Here is a 22,239-nt window from a genome sequence, read left to right as displayed (position 1 = left end):
AAAGCCGGAGAGAATTTTCATACTGAAAACATCTTTATCTTTAGACACAAAGTTGATTTATTGAACAAAAATCGGAATCGCACAATCCGGTTGAACGCTGTGAGTGAACGCTGTGCGTTACACACGAAACCCCTTTCTTACTGTGGATTTTTGGCATTTTGCGGTCAGTTTCCCTTCCACCGTAACACGTGAAGGAAACAGATTGTACAAATAAAGCCAAACAAGTGACATCCATGTGCTCAGCCCTCCAGGTCCCATCTCCTCCCGGTGGTGCTGATCTGATAGGGAACCTCCCGGTGAGTGAGTGAGTGAGTGAGTGAGTGAGTGAAACCAACAGCTGAACTCCAGCGCTAAATACATATTATTGCGTTACTAATTATCATTAAATCATCAACTTTGTGTTTAAGGATAACGTTTTCTTTTAAATATAATTTTTTTTCTCTCTCTCCGGCTTCGTGTGGATAAATATAGTGTATGTTATTAGATGTGTTGTATTATATAACCCACCAACCAGTCTGAAACTGCAGCCGCTAAAATCTAATGCTAAATAAATACCAACCCCAGTACTTCTCCTGTCTGTCTGTCTGTCTGTCTGTCTGTCTGTCTGTCTGTCTGTGACTGCCACTATTTTCCCGCATAGATTAAATATTCAGTAACGTTTTGACAAATCTGATTTTAAAAAATGGTGTGGATTTTTCTTTGACCCATTTAACAAATGGCTTCGGCAGAACACAGTGAGAACTGTCTCACTACCAGAGATTTATTATACAAACGGCAATCGTCAATTGCTGTGTGATCCGCTGCAGAAATGATTGGTGAAGCGTTTCTCTCTCTCTCTCTCTCTCCCACTCTCCCCCAACCTCACCATAACGGCAATAAACACCCACATACCCCCCTTCCACAAGTCCTTCATCCAGGAATACTACGGGTTGTAGTATTTTAAACGAATTAAGTTTGAAACCGTTACATAAATGTGTCACGAACAGTCAGTAATACATCTCTGCTCTGTGAATCTGTGACCATCGTCTGGTCCAACATCAACAGCAAAGTACAATCTGCGATTTTTTGCTGTTTTGGAGAGAGATGAATTGTTAGACAATAAATACATCAATAAGTGTATATTTTAAATGTGAAAATGGAAAGTGTAATTGAAACCCTCGAATATTGTAAGAGATGTTCATTGTGTGTACAGCTTCCGAATGAAATGTAAATGCTGTTTTTTTTAGGCAGGTATTTTTCTTACTAATTTGTTTTAAGAATTTGTGGGGGTGTAAAGAGATCTTCCAAAGCCAATCAACCGCATTCCCACCCATCATCTGTTCCCCCCTTATTTACGGTGAATCAGTTCCAAGCATCGCAAGCCAAGGCTTGGGGAACACACCCAGAGAGACAGGGAGAGAGAGCATCCAACACAGGTGGGCAATCCGATGGGTCAGCAAAGCACAGGTGAGAATTATTATTAATAATGCCTTTAAAAAATGCCTTTGTCAAAAAACATGAAATGCAAACGTGGAATTAAAAACGCGGACAATTTAATCTAAAAAAACACACACCATTGGAGCCAAGTCCTTTGCAGATTTGCAACGCATTGGGGTTCTGACTGAGAATAATGTGGTTTCTCTCTCTTAAGATTCAGATCTATTGAATCGGGTCATGTTAATTCTATCATTCTTGGAATTATTTATTGATTCAAGATAAATCAATAAGCCTGGTTGATTTATTATCTTCTCAAGATAAAGTGAGATTGATTTATCTTGTTCTTTATTCTTCCAGATTACACGTACATTTTTAAAACTTGCCCCACCAAAATCTACACAAGTAGGATAGATTGAAAGCTAATATCCTACGTTTCACACCTTTCTAACGCTTTCAGTGTGCTTTTATGAGAACCAAACTGACTTGCTTGTCTTGTCCAGTAGCTATATGTTATTTGGATATTTCCACCCACAAAATATAGTCATTCAATTTGCAGTATATTCTGTGAAGCGCTTTGAGACGTCTCAATGATATGATAAGGTGCTGTATCAAATGCAAGGATTATTTTTATACCATCAATGCATAACATAGTTCATTCTACTCTTATTTCATAATGTCCATAATGAACATAATAAACATATTCTTATTTGTCTCAAGACAGAAAACAATGATCTCATCAAGGGATTAAATTCCCTTTGAACACGTATTTCCAAGACAATTAGTAGTAAACCCTTCACCGGCCTTGTTCTCCCCATTACACCATCTTGTGTTTGTCTCCTGTGAGAGAGAGAGAGAGAGAGAGAGAGTTGTTCAGGAAGGCACTCAGAAAATACATTTCCTTTTGTAACTCTTTGGAAAGCCGCCAACTGTCTTTTCTGAAACTTATTTCGCCCATAAAATATACAGTCACTCCACTTTACAGTATATTCTGTGAAACGCTTTGAGACATCTCAACAATGTGATAAGGTGCTATATCAAATGCAAGGATTATTATTTATTATTTGGAATGATGTGGTAAATAAATATTTAACCACCTCTGATGGAAAGGAAACAGGTCTATTTTGATACTTAGACCTTCCGCATGATATAATTGGCAATTACAGCGGTATAATTGGTGATTATAGCATCTCTGAACTAGATTTTATAATACGTAATTCACTTTCAATAAAATGTATCCTATATGTTATATGATGGAGCATTGCATGTATATATATAAAAAATACTCAATCCACGACTTTGTGGCGACATTGCTGTGTGCAATTGGCTGCCGTGTTTCTCCCACAAAATACACAGTCAATCCACTTTACAGTATATTCTGTGAAGCGCTTTGAGACGTCTCGAAGACGTGATAAGGCACTGTATCAAATACGAGGATTATTATTAACTTACAGGGGAACTGTAGAACCAGAGGAGACAGCCTAGATCTTACCAGATGAATTTGACATGGTAAGCATCTGGACTGATCATGAGAAATGAAATTCTCTATCGTAGACAAATGCAAGTTGCTGCATATAGGAAGACAAATAGGGCTAGAAGGAATAGCGAAGGAGAACAAGTGGGTAAGTTACGGCTCTTCAAACCTCACAAAGAAATGTCTGAAAGGGGAGGGTACCTTATGGAGATATATAAGATGTTAAACACGGCAGAGAATTAAACCCAGAAACAAAGTAAATCTAGACGAGGTGGAATTTTCCCCTCTAATGGCTTGTTCATTGAGTGTATAATTCTACACAAGACATTGTTTGAAAATTCTTCAGATATTCTTACTACTCTGTAGCTACCGAGCTGCAATTCCAATACTCACCAGTTAAATATACTGTACACAGAGACAACGAGTCACACAACTAGGAACCTAAACTACCTTTCTGATTATTTATTTTGATATCACTATTTTGAGAACATTTCTGAAGAGGCGATTCCCCATTAATGTTTCAGAAGATTTCATCCATGTTAATTATAAACACATTTATTGTATGTGACACATTCAAAATGTGCTACTTTTAATCAGTCACAAAACTATACATACTAACATTGATCAGTGGTCAAAATATTATATTTTACTTTATGTATCCACAATCCTGACTTCAGTAAAAGCCATTTCAAGCAGAGAACTAACTATCTCTGGAGAGAGATGAGAAGCAGCTGAATCTTATGTTAAAGTTTAAAGACGCTCACTAATTCACCATTAAAATTAAAACAAGACATCTAACTTAAATGATAAATTTTAATAAAGTGATGTAAATAGAATAATTCATTCCCAGCAGAGGGTTAATACCATGTAACTCCACTCAGAAGTTGACAATAATCCATTTATAATAATCCTTGCATTTGATATAATGCCCTATCACGTCTTTGAGATGTCTCAAAGTGCTTCACAGAATATAATGTAAAGGGTAGTGACTGTGTTTTGTGTTCGTAAAAATAAAAGAAATCAAAAGATGGAGTAAAATGATGTGAGCATCAACCTCTCATTTGTCACCTTTAGTTAGGAGGGGGTGTGGTGTGGAAAAGAGAAAGAGAAAAAAACACACACATAAATCTCTCATTGGAAATATGGTCAGAGCTCCAGGAATCATATGGCACCACAAATTGTCTCTCAGTAATACTGCAACATAATTTATCCCCATCTGTAGAAATGAAAGAAAAATATGAAAATGACCTTTGCCAATTGGCAGCAGCAATAACACAGCTACAGACTTTCCCCAATGTCATCCAGTTCTGCAATGGCTTAGCACTCAATTAACTAGCAGGCAGGGACGTAACACATATACAAGTAGCAGCTTAGTCTTGCAAGTGAGATAAGACCTTATTTTGTAAACTGTTTCTTCCTACACATTTCTTACATCTTGCACCGATAATGTAAGGTGCTCTTGCCATTTGAGTGACGAGACACAGCCGAATGTCGACCAATCTAATAACAAAGAGATGGCAAATCCTTTGAATCAGCCCAAATAGTTCCTTTGCCAAAATGAGCTAGCGATGTGTCATTATTGCGCTTTTCAGACAAAGGAACAGAAAACGTTTTTCAAGTGTTTTTCACCTTCTTGTATTTGAAGCTCGTTCTGGAATACAGGAACTACAGAAGAGCGATCAGGCAGAATCCATTCAGTCTCACTGAGAGAGCAGCGATTGATATACGATCACAAGGCTCCTGTTTTCTGAGCCATTGAATTAAGGTTTCGCTCTGCCCGGGAATCAAACCCAGATCTGGGACTCTACCCCACTTGAAGGGCGCTATATAAATGGAATTTTTTTTCACGCTTGCGAGGCGAGAGCTCTAACCACTATGCTACAAGATTCTACTACAGGATGTATCCCAAACTGCTATCCAACTAATAGAATCATAGAATAATAAAATTACACAGCACAGAAGGAGGCCATTCGGCCCATCGTGTCTGTGCTGCTCTTTGAAAAGAGCTTCCAAATCAACCCCACTCCCCCGCCCTCTCCCCATAGCCCTGATCAACCCCCTGCTCTCTCCTCATATCCCTGCAAACTTGTCCTCCCAAATAATTATCTGTTAATATGGTAATTATTTTCTTACTATAAACCTCCAGATACACCCTCACTAAACAGTAAAACTTGCCACAATAATATCATGTAGTATAAAACTAACATAAATTGTTAGACCCGCTGAGTGTGCTCTACACAAACTTCACCTACACAATGATAAATGACTTTGGCATATGGCCTCATTGTTTATTCAGTGTGCACAAGCTATTTCTTGCGTTGTAAACTTGGCTTCATTAACATATATCACTTAAGTATATGGTATCACCTCCATTTGCATTGTAAACAAAAATGGAAAGAAAACAGCAAGCTTTATCTAAAAAAACACATTATGTAATAACGTAGCACAGTTTTGTGATAAATGTGGACACAAACTGCCTTAGTATTATTTTAGCTGCTTTCATGGTGTCTTTTAGTTTCTTGTTTGTAGAGTTGGGTAGATAAGGAGAGGGCTGAGACACTGACCTCCTGATTGTGTTCCTAACACGTGATTTCACTGAATTCCCTTAATTATTTATTACTATTCACATACTGCATAATCTAGGCTGACACCCCAGTGCGATGCTAAGGGAGAGCTGTCGTCATTGAAAATGACGTTTCAGTCTCAATAATTAATACTGTGGACGTGTAACGGAGTGAGGGATAAAGGAGAACAGCTTTAGGGATGAAAACCACAATGGGAGGAAGGGACACAAGATCTTATGGTATAAGAACTGGAATCTTATGTAAACGGAGTAAATCTAGACCCAGATGGAGATTTCTTCCATAAATTTGGCATTGCTTGATATTGCTTGTAAATTCCATTTGAAACACTAGAGGGAAACCTTGAACTAAACTAAATGTGTCTAAAATCCTTTAAAATAAATAATAATAATTTGGTCACTCAATCCACGTTAGGCAAGTTTCCTTACTCCACACGCCTTTGTTTACCTGTTTACTTCTAATAATCCCTGTATTTGATACAGCGCCTTCGAGACGTCTCAAAGCGCTTCACAGGATACACTGTAAAGTGATTTGACTGTATATTTTATTGGTGAAACATGGCAGCCAATTGCGCGCAATAGGTTGTGTTGATGCAGTGAAGAAACTCTATTGAATCAACATGAACTATATTGGATAAATAATAATGTGTATGCGTACAACGGTATGAAATAGCTGCAGGATAATACGGAAAGGAAATAGAAGTGTATTATGGTATCATTGGATAGTATAACTCTATGGTAGAATTGTAATATATTGTTTAGAACAATACAATAGAACAACTTAAAGAACATCTGCACAGTATTTGCGTCCCCAAAATATTAATTCCGTATTTAACTTATGGATTGTTGAAGAAATGGATTACAAAGCTACATATGTCTCTGAAAGCCTGTGCCCTGCTTAAAAGTAACGGCTATGTGTGCAAACACATTTGATTATCATTACTTTTCATTGCTTATGTGATTTAAAAATTGCATTTAATTTCTGTAGTAAAATAAAGTTAAGTAATGGCCACAAGATGGAGGTATTGAGGGTGTACCGAGTGGGAAGAAAGAACCCGCTTGTTAGTTGATTTGCGGATTGCTTTTCCGGGGGTAATAATTCCTTAAAAAAATTTGGTCACTCAATCCACGGCTGTTTGTGGGACGCTGCTGTGCGCAATTGGCTGCTGCGTTTCGCCCACAAAATATACAGTCAATTCAATTCACAGTGTATTCTGTGAAGCACTTTGAGACGTCTCGAAGACTTGATAAGGCACAATAGCAAATGCAAAGGATTATTATTATTTTCTTACCAAAACCCTGATATTTCTCAGTACTAAGTGCTGTCTTATATCTGTCTTTGCATTTGTTAGTTGTGCAGATTTCTTTCAGTGTTAGTTTTTCATCAGACCTTCGTACTTTTCGCACAGCTATTTCTGCAATAACAATAACTCGCATTTACACTGAGCCCTTTGCAATAATAAGATAACATCTCAGAGCCTCATAGAGATGGTGTCAAATGTCAAGTAAGGGAGGAGGTGAGCCAAGGGGTGGCCAAAGAGGTAGTTGTTTAGGTGGGATTTAAAGACTTAAAGAGAAAGGACTAGACAGAAGAATGGAGGGAGCGAGTTCAAACATGTGGGTACAGTTGTTGAAGTCAGGCCCAAGTCTGCTGAGCAGGAGGGGGAGGGGGAAGCAGGAAAATGAGTAGGACCCCTCCCTCCGCTCTTTTTTTGGTCAGTCGGGTGGGTGTCTGACACGTGCGGAAACCCATCACCGTGCTTAAGAGTCTCCAAACCAAACTGAGAATTCCAGGCCTCCCACCTACAGCTGGAAATCCCAGTGAGAGATTGTTGGAATGGAATGCGCTCTCTCTCTCTCTCTTTCTGGAGGGATGCCACCCCCTACTTACCTAATTCCAGAGAGTATTAGGCACAGGTTGGCAAGAGCCAAGGCTTGGGGGGTGGGGGGAGCCCAGAGTGTGCGTTGGGATAACTGCTGGAGTTAACAAACGATATACTGTGAATAATTAGTTCTCCAAAATCAAAGACACTATTCATTCTTTAACAAAAATGATGAATTTATTTATCTAAGAATTCACCGTTCGTATAATCTCCTAAATTGCCATGAGAACAGCTTAGCTGTTAAAAAGCAAACAGTATGTGAGAGACCACAATCCTCCCAGCAGGTTGTTTATCCGTTGGAGAGCAGTCACACCTAATATAAAATGGATTTGAGATTTGGCGTGTTAAAAGTCATAATTTATCTTGGTATTGTTTGCTATGATATAAAATGCAGCACAACTCACAGTTGATAGCTTTATTTTACATTAATTTGACTTAACAAAAAAACAGTTCAGATATACCCCAAGAGGAAGAAAACCCAAACACCTCTTAAAATATATACACTTAAAAGTGAATATAAAATTAATGTAGAATTCACTTGTTCCTCATTGTAATCATTTGCAATCTAAGGCAAAACAAAACAGTTTAGATTTAGATCAAGCCATATCTTCAACCATCAAATAAAAATGAATGTTATTTATTAAATATATTCAGAAACATTCATAACCCTCTGTCAAACCTCAAACATTTGATAAGGTATCAGATGCATCGACTTCATAACTACCAGTTGTCAACAAGTCATTTTTTCAGATTAAATTTGAAGTACATGAATTTAAATGAATAATAATAATCCTTGCATTTGATATAGCGCCTTAACACGTCTTCAAGACGTCTCAAAGCGCTTCACAGAATATAATGTATAAATTGAGGTGAAGTCGCCTTTAATTCAAACCAGTACGATCCCCAGTGAATTACCTAAACCCATGTTAAGAATAACCATTTCTGGTGCTAAAATTAGGTCGATATGAAATTCACGACATCAGTTATCATTTAACTCCTCTCACACAAACGTTTAAACCGTTTATAATAATGATAATAATTATTGCATTTATCAGGTTGTTGAGACGTCTCAAAGCGTTTCACAGAATGTACTGCAAAGCGAATTAATTCACTGTGTATTTTTGGGGGATCGTGAAACTGAATTTTCAATCTGAAATTTAAATTTTCAATTGAATTGCTTTTAGATGGGCACTGGGGGGTGGGAGAGGGGGAAAAAACCCCCTCCCCTGGAAGTGCGGACTGTCCTGAACCTTTCTTCAGTTGCATTTTTGTGCAAAACGTGGTGACTCCTCCAATACGATGCGCATTGTCTCCAGTGCTGTGTGTGTGTGTGTGTGAGAGAGAGAGAGCATCACATTGGTATCTGCACTCAGGGTCTGAAACATACAGTCACATCAGGACAGAGACACACAGTGCGGACACAGCGCAGAAAGATGTAAAATGTGCATTGCTCAAAAAAACAAAGCGCTGTAGAATAATAACCCGAAGAGGACGGCAGCAAAAAGGGCCGAACTACATCTCCCAGAGGCCCCCGCGCCCCGCACCGCAACCTGATTGGTAGTTGGCGCACGTCCGCGGGTCACGTGCCACGGAGCAGCCGTTGCGATTGGCTGCGAGGCTGTGGACGGGGGGTTTGCAACCTGATAGGAATACAGAGTAGCGAAACGGCTGATACCATCAGCATCAGCACCACAGCGGGTACCTCCCTCACCCTCTCCCTCACCCTCACCCTCACTCACTCACTCACTCACTCACTCACTCGCAGCCCAGAGAATGGACATGAAAGACCAAGGAGCGCAGATGGAGCCATTACTGCCAACGGTAATTTCTGGGCACTTTCCTTTATTGCAGCAAGAAATAAAAGCCCCAGAGCCACGTATCCTGGTGCACAGTGTGTGTGTGTGGGGGGGTGGGGGGGTGGGGGTGGGGGGGGATGTGCAGCACAGTTTGGCTTCTTCGGAGTCCTCACAATTCGTACCAGTAATAATCCCTGTGTTTGATACGCAGCGCTTTCTCGGGTCGTGGAGACGCCTCGAAGGGCTTCGCGGAATGTACTGTGAAGCGAAGCAAAAAGCTGAAGGGTTCTGGCGAAGGGTCGCGGACCCGAAGCGTTGACTCACTTTCCTTTCTCCGCAGATGCTGCCTGACCTGCTGAGGGTTCCCGGCCACGTCGGTGTTTGTTTCACGTTTCCAGCATCTGCAGCATTTTGTGTTTTGATACTGTAAAGTGAATTGTCTGTATGTTTTGTGACAGAAACCCGGCAGCCAATTGCGCACAGCAGCGTCCCACAAACAGTCGTGGGTTGAGTGACCAAATTATTATTGTTATTATTTATTTTTGGGGGAGTAGCCAGGAGAGTGTGGTTGGTGTGTGCCCTGTGACAGATGGTGAAAGCTGCAGTGCATTTTGTAATTTAGCTGCAGATTTAATATGCAACACGACACTGATAGCAACTGAGAGCTTTTATCCTCTCTGTCTCCTACCGATCACACAGGTCTGTTAGAGAGAGAGAGAGAGAGAGAGAAAGAAAACGCAAAATTGTCTTACAGGCATTTTAAAATGTGATGTGATCTTAGAAATGACTGTGAAATGAATGTAGAATTTGGCTGAATTACATGTGCATGTCATGCATCCCGGCTCACTGAAGTGTGACTGTTGATTCACTGCTCTTACATTTTCATTAACATTGCATATAGTTTGTGTGTTTGTGAGAAAGAGGTATCTTCAAACATTGACATGATGAGATATCATCTAATATTCATTCAAAAGCTGAAATGTGGACTGATTGTAATGCAGTTACATTGTAGAGGAAATATTGAATTCAGCAATCGAGCCCTAAAATAGTCTGTTTATGTTCCTGTTTGTTGTGTTTCTATGTTGATAAATAATAGACAAAAGTGATTTGTCCTTTGCAAATATACTGTAGTGTCTGTACTCTCTGGACACTCAGAGGTTATGAATGAATGACCATTGCGGAAGGATGAGATGTGGGTAGTTACTTCAAACCATTTCATAGTAAATGCTATGTAACATTGAAAGGCTTAGTACTCTCATTACCAGGAAAAAATCATCCAAGTCATAATTACTCATCCCTTAAAATAGCTTCACTTGTTGTTTTCAATTGTTTTTGTGTTTGACTATAGCCTTAAAGTGGAATCTTTAAAATCATTCACTTAGTGATCACCATCACTGTACATTATCCAGTATCTCTATAATGTGAGAAATAATAATAATAATCCTTACATTTGACACAGCGCCTCGTTACCTTTTCGAGACGTCTCAAAGCGCTTCACAGGATATACTGTAAAGTTAGTGACTGTGCCGCGGGTGCCGGGGGTATGAGGGAGTGCCGGCCATGGGGGTGGATTGTGGTATCTATTTTATCTGTGAGCCTATTTAACTGTGAGTCCTGCCCTTATCTATTGTTCCTCCCTCTAAAAAACATTTGGTCACTTAGTCAAGAGACTGTTTTGGGACAGACTCTGTTGTACGCAATTGGCTGCCGCATTTTGCCAACAAAATATAGTCACTTTACAGTATATTCTGTGAAGTGCTTTGAGACGTCTCAAAGGCGTGATAAGGCGCTGTATCAAATGCAAGGATTATTATTGTTATTGTTATTATTATCCACTTATGTGCATTTTGCATGATGGCAATAATGAGGTTTGATCAGTGTTTGAATCTGGAAATGTTCTTGTGTGTTTATGCTTCCATAAAAGAAAGTTCCCTTGGCCTGAAGCAGAGCAGTCACTTGGTGACTCAATTAATACCTCTTCCTCATCAAAATTAATCAATCAATCATCCATTTATCATTGTGTATTTATCAGCTGTTTCTGGTGCGGATTAATTGGTGGGTATTTCCTGAATACCAGCCATCGGTTTGTTTCATAAAATAACATTGTGTGACGTGCCTGAGAGGTTTTGACATGACTAAAATATGATCTAAAATGTTATTTTTATTATTTATAGCTTTGTGTCAATCAATATTGTAAGTTAAATAAGAGTTTCAGTGTGTACTGAAGGGTTGGCAGTTGACCTTTGCTCTCGCAAATAAAAGGCCTTGTATTTGTTTCCTAAATATTTGTAATACTGCTGTATGTTTGTTATACAGTATTTTGAGATGCTGTGTGAGTGAAAATGTGAACTTCTGTTGATATTTCAGCTACAATTTGTCTGATTTGTGAAAGGCTACAAGATTTTAAGGAAATTGGTTCAAATGTGCATAATATTATTATTATTAAAATATACTGTATTTACAAAGGGTTTTTCTCACAATCCACTGCAAAACAAGTTGCAGAAAGATAGCACAAAATGGAGCGATGTTAATATTACTGAAAGTGCTTTTGTGTTTTCGTGAATCAGATTATGTTGTGTCACGTGTTGATAAAGCAGATTAGGTTTGTTCTTTAGCAAAGCAAATTCAGGGATATTAAAAATCAAAGTCCACCTGCTTTTGAGAATGAGAAATGTAAACTAGACTATAAGAACATAAGAATTTGCTGGGCAATAGAACACCAAGTCCAACTTCTTGCCCTGCCCGGGAATCAAACCTGGGTCCAACCACTGAGATACAGTAGTCCACCAACCATGTCTCATTGCTTTCCATGGAGATCCCTTCTCCATTTCCAGTCATAGAGGAACTATCATTCTTGCAGAAAAATTAGACAATCTCCAAGAATAACCTACCAAGAGAAGCAGAGAGGAGGTTAGAAGAAATGTTTTCACTCAGCGAGTTGTTGGGATTTGCAATGATCCGCCCGAAAGGGCAGTGAAGTCCGATTCGATAACAGCTTTTAAGAGAGAACTGGACAGGTATCGGGGAAGACGGGTTTGTGGGGTTATGGGGAGAAAGCTGGTGATTGGGGTCAGTGAGAGTGACGCTCTGTCAAAGAGCTGCACAGACTCGATGGGCCGAATGGCCTCCTTCTGTGCCGAAACATTCTATGATTCTATGATAACCTCAAATCATGTTTATGATCAGATATTTTTTCACTTTTTAACAAGTAATTGATGAAGAATTGGCTGTTTTTGGCAGATTGGCCCTAGATTTCCACACTTTTTTTATTTTGCAGATTTTAACCTAAGATAATATTACATTGGTATGTTGAGCCTGATATTTATATTGACAGGATGCTTATTATACCATAGATAATTAAAAAACTGTATGAATACAATAGATCACTGTTTGTAAATAAATCAGTTTTTTTAAGTTAAACTGACCACAAAGTATTATTTGTTTATCAACAATTACATGATTTTTTTTTACAAAAATTGATATTGAAGAAACTTATTGATATGACTTGACTTTGATTCCCGGGCAGAGTGAAACGTTGGGCAAGTTTCCTTACTCCACACGCCTCTGTTTACTTAGCAGGAAGTAGGAACTCGGTTGTTAGTCGATTGGCGGATCACTTTTCTGGAGGTAATAATCCCTCCAAAAAGCATATAGAGAATTTGGTCACACAATCCACAACTGTTTGTGGGACAGGCGCTGCTGTGTGCAATTGGTTGCCACATTTCAACCACAAAATATACAATCAAGTCACTTTACAGTATATTCTGTGAAGCGCTTTGAGACGTCTCCAAGACGTGATGAGGCGTTGTATCAAATGTAAGGATCATTATTATTAGTATTCAACCTGAGACTAATAGGTCATCGCCAAGCTCCTGGCAGGGAGAATGGATGAGAGTGAATGGAGGATGTTTTGGGGGTGAATGGAGGATTTTTTGGAGACAATGTTATGAAGTGTATTAGTAACTGGGGAGCTTTTGTAACAAGTAACCATGGAACTAGTAACCCAATTACCAGCACAGCGACTACTAACCCATTTATAGATTAAACAGAATATCTTTATTTTTTCACTTGACACGCTTTGAATAGTCAGCAGTCACCATTTGAATGAGACAAGTTTAAAACCAGAAAAGTTAAACTATATTCTTACCATTACACTAACCCGGAGGAATTTCATGTGCTACACAGGTAATTTTGAAGGGATTATTTTTATCTGAACAAAGCTGTACAAAGTAGGAGTACATGGCAGGGATGATGTACATCTTTATGCTTGAACCCTTTCTCCTTCCCCACACTGCAAAGTTGTTCCTATATTAACTAACAATAATAATATTCCTTGCATTTGATATAGCGCCTTATCACGTCTTTGAGATGTGTCAAAGTGTCTGTCTCACGGAATATATTATCAAGTAAATTGAACAGTTTTTGTGGGTGAAATGGGGCAGCCGATTGAGCACAGATGTGTCCCACAAACAGTCATGGATGGAGTGACCGATTTTTTTTGAGAGATTATTATCTCCGGAAAGCGATCCGCCAATTGACTAACAAGTGAGTTCCTACTGCTGCTCGGTAAACAGGCGTGTGTGTGGGGTAAGGAAATTTGCCTGAGGCTTCACCCTGCCCCAGGAATCAAACCTGAGACCTCTCGCTTGTGAGATGAACGTGGTAACCACTACACTATGGGACTCGAGGGTTAGAGTTTAACAGGTTTAAGCTCGAGGTTTAATACGTATTCAGTTAGCTCAAAGGTTTCAGCCATCCGAGTTGACTGAGTTTGACTGAGGAAGCATCTGAAATCCTCCACTTTCTCAACAAGAAGAGCTATTTACATCCAGAAGTTAAATGAAAACAATTCTCAGTGTTTAAAGTGGTTTAACTTTATCTCTAACCCTCAGGAAGCTGACTCACAAGTCACACAGTCATCTCAGCACAGCCGATGATGTAAATCTGGGATATGATTTTAAGTAGGAGCCATCTTTCCAGATTTAGATGTCTCATCTCCGGTGGTTAACCTTAGTTATGTGGCTAAGATTAAACCAAAGGGTTCCGACATTCTAAAATAACACAAATGAGGTAAATGGAACTGCTGTGCGCAATTGGCTGCCACGTTTCGCCCACACAGTATATCTCCTCCACTTAACAGTGTGTTCTATGAAGCCCTTTGAGACGTCTCAATGACATGATCAGAGGCTATATCAAAAGCTTGGATTATTATTATTATTATGCATATGTCTGGAGCTTTAAAGGCTAACGTAGGAGAGTGCTACTCCTACACAATATTCAAATATGAGCACGTAAATGATGAAGGTTGATGTAGTCACGATGTCTATTCAAGAGCGATGAGCTTTTTTTTTAAAGCTTCGCTGCTGGCAGCTACTAATGTTTCTGACCTACTTTATCAAGCACATTTTTATACAGTTTCTCAAGGTGATCTTTTGTCTCCGTGCTCTTAACACTGAGGATCAGCCTTTCATGCTCTGCTTCAAAGGCCTTCGATGTCACGATGACCAGAGCTGAATGCAGTCAGTACCCCGTGTGTGGGCCGCCAGCACATTGCCCAGTGAGAGCACAGTGTCCTGGGATCTAAACTGAACTGATCTCGATCATGTTGTCGGCATCGCTGTTTGGACCCCGTTTGGTGAGAAAAAGCCAAATGTCTAATTGGGGGATTGTAGGTATGAGAGCAGTGTGGACATTGGGTTGTGACAGGAGAGAAAGTGTTAAATTAATCTAAACCATCTTTAATCAGGCGCACAGTCTTGTTCTTGCTCTTGCAAAAGGAAGATTGTTACTGAAGACTTGTTTTCTGTCTGTTTGAATACTCGAATCACATTGGCTATTTAATGTCAGGAATGGACTGTCTCCAGTGGCTATTTTGCTCTTGTTGAACCAGTTCTATTATAGCCTGAATTTTCTCCTGCGTAGGAAGTTTTTTTTTAATTGTTGACCTTATTTGACCTTGGATTTTAGGACCTATTTAGTCCTGTACTTAATTTTCTAATCGTAAGATCAAACAGAGATTTGGATGAAGATGTATCTGGGATGCACTTGATGTCAGTCTGTCCATATCAACCTGCCCGCTCCCTCCGCCCACCAATTACCTAAAAACCACTTTAGCTATATTGCATTTCATTGTTATAGGTGCTTTATAAATGCAAGTTTTTTAAAAATGTTATTGAAAGACGCTGTTGGCTAGCTATATAGGAAATGTCTTGTTCGTTCATCGGGGCTGTCTATTCTTGTTGGGTATCTGTTGTTTGAGGTTTGTTTGGTTGCGATGTGAATGAGATGCTTATGTTCACCATCGAGCTTCTGTTGCTGTGCACGATAGGAAATCCCTACAGCGATCCACAGAGAAGATAATCCATGTCCTTTGGTGAATCATAAGACCATAATGAAGCTCTGTAGTTTAATGGTTAGAGCACTCGCTTTGCAAGTGAGAGGACCTGGGTTCAATTCCTGGGCAGGGCGAAACATTGGGGCAAGTTTCCCTATTCCACACATCTCTTCACCTAACAATAAGTGGGAACCCGGTTGTTGTTAGTTGATTGGGGTATTGCTTTTAAGGGGTTAATAATCCCTTTTTTTAAAAAAAGATTAGTCACTCAATTCACGACTGCTGTGCGCAATTGGCTGCCACGGTTCACCCACAAAATATACAGTCAATTCACTTTACAGTATATTCGGTGACGCACTTTGAGACGTCTTGAAAATGTGATAAGGCGCTGTATCAAACGCAAGGATTATTATTACTAGCATTCCATGCCATTTGTTATACATCAATTGAACTGACATTCTTACTATTATGTACGTCAATTGTATAATTAACATGGCCTATTTTGAGAACAAATAGTACAATATACTGAAGCAGCAGATGTAGTAATGACGTTTTAAACTTTGTTTAAAGCTGGTGAAAAAACACGATAGCACTAATTTGGGATTTATGGGTTTTAAAATGAAATAGCCAAAGTGGTTGAACATATTTCTTCTAATTTACGTTCACTTTTATTTGAGATAGTTTATAGTTTGTCATTAGAATGTGACCTTGCATATCTTTCAGTGATGCAAGCAATTTTTTCGGTTTGCTCGTTTCACATTATCTGACCATTAAATCTCTCGTGTTGTAAATATCATCACGTGATCTGATATCCCATTCCCTGTCTGCCCGAGTTGAGATGTAAGTAAATTCCTTTTTTGGCCAGGGAGCATTTTTTACATTTATTTATTTATTGTTTTGCCCGAAGCAAAGCTCAGAAACTGTGGGCTTGTGAGAGGGGCTTATTTTCAGCCAGTCTCACACTCTCCCTGAAATGCACTCGAAAAGGACAATTTCCTTTAGCATTGTGTGCTGACTGCCAATACAATATCAATAGCCCCAAATATACCTTCCTATGGTTGGCTGGAGGGCAAGTGTTGGGTAAACTTTGGACTAAAGCGACAGCTTCTCCTATCTGTAACCTTCATTTACCTAATAATAACAAGAACAATCCTCGCATTTGATACAGCGCCTCATCACGTCTTCGAGACGTCTCGAAGCGCTTCACAGGACATACTGTAGAGTGTAGTGACTATTATTGTGCATTACCCCTGAGGACACTTGCCTTGATACAAAACTAGAGCCACATTTTCCTGTGTTGACTGTTCAGATTACACTTGGTTTCTGCTCAACTGTTGTCCCTGACACAACAGGAGTGAAGTCGTTGGTGAGCTACTGACTTGTGATTGGATGCTTTGGATGCACATTGGACAGACGTGCTGGTGTTTTGTGGATCGTTTGCGTTGCCCAGTTTACTGATCGCTGCTGAGAGCCGAGCCTGCTGCTGAGGATTGCTATCATCCCACAACATCCTTGCCCTGGCCCTAAAGTTGACGTTTAGCATTTTGAATCGATTACCAGTCTCCGTCACTTAGCTTTTGATATATTTACAATATGTATTTGGGAACCATTGATTCCCGCAGTGCCTTACCTTTTCAGGTAAGTAATTGCCAGTTATGTGCATCTGTTTTTTGGTTCTTAGTCGTGTGTCAGTCTGAGTTGAAAATGTTGTTTCGCTTGTTATATATTTTGAATATTCAGTTGCATTTTCATTTCAGCATGGACTTGTTAAATGGATGTAAAGAATAGTTCAGGAAATTGTGTGAATGCTTCACGTCGAATCGATTTCCACTACAGTAATATAATAATAATCCTTGCATTTGATTTAGCGCCTTATCACATCGTCGAGGCATCTTAAATGCTTCACAGAATACACTGTAAAGTGAATTGATTGTATGTTTTGGGGTGAAACGTGGCAGCCAATTGCGCACAGCACCGTCCCACAAACAGTCGTGGATTGAGTGACCACATTATTATTTCTTATTACCCTCTATTTGCCAGTTCTTCCCCTGATCCTTCTTTCCAACGGACCCAAATGTTGTGAATAAAATCTGGACTTTCTCTTCACATCGTGGTTTATTAAACCGGTTGAAAATTCAGTGATAATAATAAGTATAGGAATGCTTGACTGTAACTTCTTAACCTTAATCGGTTTAAAATTAAATAGACACATGTTAATCAATAATTACAATATTTGGGTTTTAAAATCTCTTGAGCCTCATGTTTAAAAAACAATAAAGTCCAGTTATTAACTGTTAGGTGCCAGAAATATTTGGGATTTATTTTAAAGCTTCGTAAAACAGTATCCATGTAGGTGGCTGACATTTTGTTATGTTGTTTACTTCATGCTCTTTTCGCTTTGAGTCCTTTTCTGTTTGTTGGGGTCAGATGACAGATTTGATGATCATTGAAAGTGACTAGATTTTCTATTTAAAGTCAGCCATCTGTACAATGTGATAACATTCCCAGACAATCCCGATGAGTTCAGATGTTTATGTGCTTTATGAGTATTAGTTCACAACAATAACATTCTGGTGCTTTTTTTAATTCATTTCTATCCTAACCCTGGCTTTAAAATAATTTAAGTGACAGAAACACATTGCGTGATCAGATACATCTATAAATAACGGTGATATAGCTGAAATAATAATTATTTATATATTTAAAATAAATGAAAAATAATATCGGTGCGTACGGTCACCTCCCCCCTGCTCCGTGTCGCGCTCCTCCACTGTCCAGCGCTTTGAGATGCGGGTTGGGGAGTAAACAGGTCGGAGAGGTGCCAGGGCCTGAGGGGATTTGCAGACGAGCACTTGAGAGGTGAGAAAGAAAGCCAGTGGAACTTTCACAATGAAGCGGTTTCAGAAGGAGATCTGTGCGTGGGGGTAAGTAGAGATGTGAGGGTCAAGGCATCCTCTCCTTCCCCAGGAACATGAACGGCTCTCGTTCCCTCAGACACAGTGCTGGAGTGCACTGAGTCAGGATAGAGAGCTCACTCGGAAGAGATAACACACAGCACGACAAACTGATGCTCTAGGTGTCGTTAGAGATATAAATAACGTATATACATTTTATTTTTTTGATAACTAATTATTGTCTTTGGTCTTTTCTTTGTTCTGCAAGTTGATATTTTCTGCCCGGATTATATTTCTCTTAAATTCTCTGGAGTTCACCCTTCTGTACCAAAGAATCACACACATATATATATGTGTGTGTGTGTGTGTAATATATAAAATATATAATGTATACTATGTCTCTGGAAAAATGACTCCATTTCTGACTTAGATACAATCTTCCCTAAACTCTTGCAAATCCAGGTTTTTTTAAATGGATTGAATAGAACCATAGTATCTCTCCCAAAAAAAGATGCAAAATTTATTTAGTGAAGTTTCCATGTATAATCTCCTTTACCTCTCCAAATTACAGCAGGCTTCATAATTTATATCACTTATAGTTCCCACCCAATGAGTCTGCAGAATATCACTAAGTCTGGATAGAAGATGACTGTTTTTTTGGTCAGCCGGGTGTCTGACCCAATGCGGAAACCCATCACCGTACTTAAGAGTCTCCAAACCAACCAGAGAATTCCATGCATCCCACCTACACATGGCAGTCCCAGCGAAATTCTTTGGAATGGAATGCGCACTATATATATATATATATATATATATAAATATATATATTTTGTAAGTCTTGAACATTGATTTTGTCCTGTGAACACAAATGTAGCAAGCGAATGATAATAAAGTTTGAATTGTTTGCTTTTTTGCTTTCAAAGAATACCGTGATAAACAAATATATTGCACATTCGGTGGGAATAATATGCCAGGTTTGTTTGGGGTTTCTTCCAGCTTTACAGTATATTCTGTCAAGCGCTTTGAGAAGTCTCGAAGACGTGATAAGGTGCTATATTAAATGCAAGGATTATTATTATTTACTGATGCTTATTTATCATTTTAATGTTTTATTAACATGAGCAATTGAAATCTAGTACTGCCGAATTCAATCGATACCAGATTTTCACTGATCTTTTCACCATTATTCCCGACAGATTGTCACTTTCTCCTCCTCCAGATTGTAAAATGCCCTTTGAGTCACACTCGCGCTGTGAAACTGCAAAGTGTTCTTCTCATTCCGATTAAGGGTTGAGCAACACAAACAGATGATGACCTGTTGTGTGTGTGCGCGTGTGTGTGTGTGTGTACCACACTCTTGATTTTGGTGAAAATATTTTCACGAGTTGTTATTCAGTTGCCTTGAAATCTATTGCATCCACACTGTTGAGTCATCTCAACATGGTTGCAGTGTTGGAGCTTGGTGTACTGCAGATAGAAGTAGTGAGAAGGAGCCAGTGACCTCCTACAGTGCTGTGACTTTGGTCTGCTTGAGTCCAGATGTTATGGAAAGTTGTCCAGTCTATGTTTAATCAGCTAAGAGCTCTGTGTACACACTCTAGTTTGACCGGGTCAAATTGTTTCAGGTCAGGGGGAGAGAAGCAGCAGTAAAATCTCCCAGGATTTGGTAAATTCTTCACTTCATTTCTTCCAAATAATCTCTTCCATGTTTGGGTAGAATATGTTTTTTATGGACAATGTCTAAATTGTACCAATATTGGTGGAGCCCTGTAGCTCAGTGGTTAGAGCACTCACCTCACAAGTGAAAGGATCTGGGTTTGATTCCCGGGCAGGGCAAATCCTTGGGCGGGTTTCCTTACTCCACACGCCTCTGTTTACCAGCAGCAAGTAGGAACCCGGTTGTTAGTTGATCGACGGATCACTTTTCCAGGGGTAATAATCCCATCAAAAAAATAAAAATAATAATTTGGTGACTCAATCCACAACTGTTTGTGGGACGCTGCTGTGTGCAATTGGCTGTCATGTTTGGCCCACAAAATATACAGTTCATTCATTTTATAGTATATCCTGTGAAGCGCTTTGAGACGTCTTGAAGATTTGATAAGGCACTGTATCAAATGCAAGGATTATTACTATTGTTGTTTTCAACATCAAATCAATCTAAAGATAACCAGAAAAGTTTCAGGAATTTGGCAAAACATTTGCTCTTCTCAATGTATGAAATATTTATGACCTTCAATTTTATGACCGTGTAAAATCTAACCAGACTTAGCATTAACCCACATCCAGGTTAATAATCCATCCCAGAGGAACGCTGAGTACTAAAAATAGATGTTGTGCTCTCTGGCACTATTTTCACATATGTTGAGAAGCAGTTTTACATTACATCTCTACGTTGTTTGCATTTTATTATTGTCACTAACTGGGTATAGCTTCAAATCCTACAATGTAATACATTAATTTAAAATCTTTTGTAGTTCCACTCTCCTTGGCCCAGAGTCTTTCCCCCTTCCCCTGTTTCAGCATTCACCATTTTCTTTGTCATGTGCATCGAGGCTTGTGATTGAAATGAGACAGTCAGGATGTTTCACTCACAAAATACCCAGTCAATTCACTTGACAGTATATGTATATACATATATATATATGAGTATATATCTTGAAGATGTGATAAGGCGCTTTATATAATAATAATAATAATCCTTGCATTTGATATAGCGCTTTTCATGTCGGGAGGACGTCCCAAAGCGCTTCACAGAATATACTGTAAAGTGAATTGACTGTATATTTGTGGGCGAACGCGGCAGTCAATTGCGCACAGCAATGTCCCACAGACAGTCGTAGATTGAAAATGACCAATTTATTATTGTTTTGTTTTTTGGAGGGATTTATCAAGTTCAAGGATTATTATTATTATTGGAAGGTCCTCCCAAATGATGATGTTAATATTGTAGCTCACGGTATCTGGTTCTAATCACTTGACCATGACATGATTCACTGTAGTGCTTTGTTTAATGAGCACATCAGGATTTAAACGAGGTGGCACATAGTGAGGATTAAGAGACACAAAAGGTACCATAAATTTTTTATTTTTTTTTGAAAAAATATTAACCCTTTTATATTGAATATTTCCTTTTGAAACGGGACAGTTGCTCGTTAGTGATTGGAAGAAAAGAACAGCATTTCTTCTGCTCTGTACCCAATCTGTAAAGGTGTCCTTGGGCTGAAGCAATTATACAGACATGATTAAATGTACTTGCTCTGCCTGCGTAAGCTAGACACAATAGAAAATCTTTCCCGTTTCTCCAAGGAGGCACAGAGAGGCTGAATTTGCTCAATAGCACAGGATATAAATAGGCTGATCTTTTCAGCTTGTTGTATATGGTTTCTTTACAAAGGCCTTCTGCAAGTCTCATCGCATCAGATGAAATCTGTGGGGAGTCAGTTGGCTTATAAACACTGTGAACATGGACTCCCTATCCCTTTCTGCCTTCAAATTCATTTTAGTTTGAAGGCAGAAATTTAATAATAATAGTAATAATAATTTGGTCACTCAATCCGTGGCTGTTTTTGGGACACTGCTGTGCGTAATTGGCCGCTGCATTTCGCCCACAAAATATACAGTCAATTCACCTTATTCTGTGAAGTGCTTTGAGATGTCCCAATGATGTGATAAGGTGTTATATCCAAAGCGAGTATTTTTATTATTGTTATTATTATTCATTTGTTGTTGCGTTGAGTTTGAATGATACTGGCAGTGGTAGTTTAACAATGTGAATGTTTTGTACTCAATAGGATAAAATCATTTATCAATTGATTGTGTGGTGTGTTGGTGGTATGTGTGTGTGTGTTGTTTGTGTGTGTG

The 22,239-nt window shown here is 39.0% G+C and overlaps 1 protein-coding gene across 1 annotated transcript in view; it reads left to right on the top strand.

Annotated features, from left to right (window-relative positions):
• Positions 1 to 22,239, top strand: part of LOC103176372 (sodium-driven chloride bicarbonate exchanger) — a 55,805-nt gene that overhangs the window by 12,196 nt on the left and 21,370 nt on the right. Inside the window, 1 exon segment of the mRNA XM_042336253.1 lies at positions 9,110 to 9,172. Coding sequence (XP_042192187.1) covers positions 9,110 to 9,172 — 63 coding nt within the window.

Source organism: Callorhinchus milii, unplaced genomic scaffold (genome assembly GCF_018977255.1).
Source record: "Callorhinchus milii isolate IMCB2004 unplaced genomic scaffold, IMCB_Cmil_1.0 Scaffold6, whole genome shotgun sequence".
Classification (NCBI taxonomy): domain Eukaryota; kingdom Metazoa; phylum Chordata; class Chondrichthyes; order Chimaeriformes; family Callorhinchidae; genus Callorhinchus; species Callorhinchus milii.
Note: the sequence above shows the minus strand (reverse complement) of the source record. Positions and strands in the feature narration are given on the sequence as shown.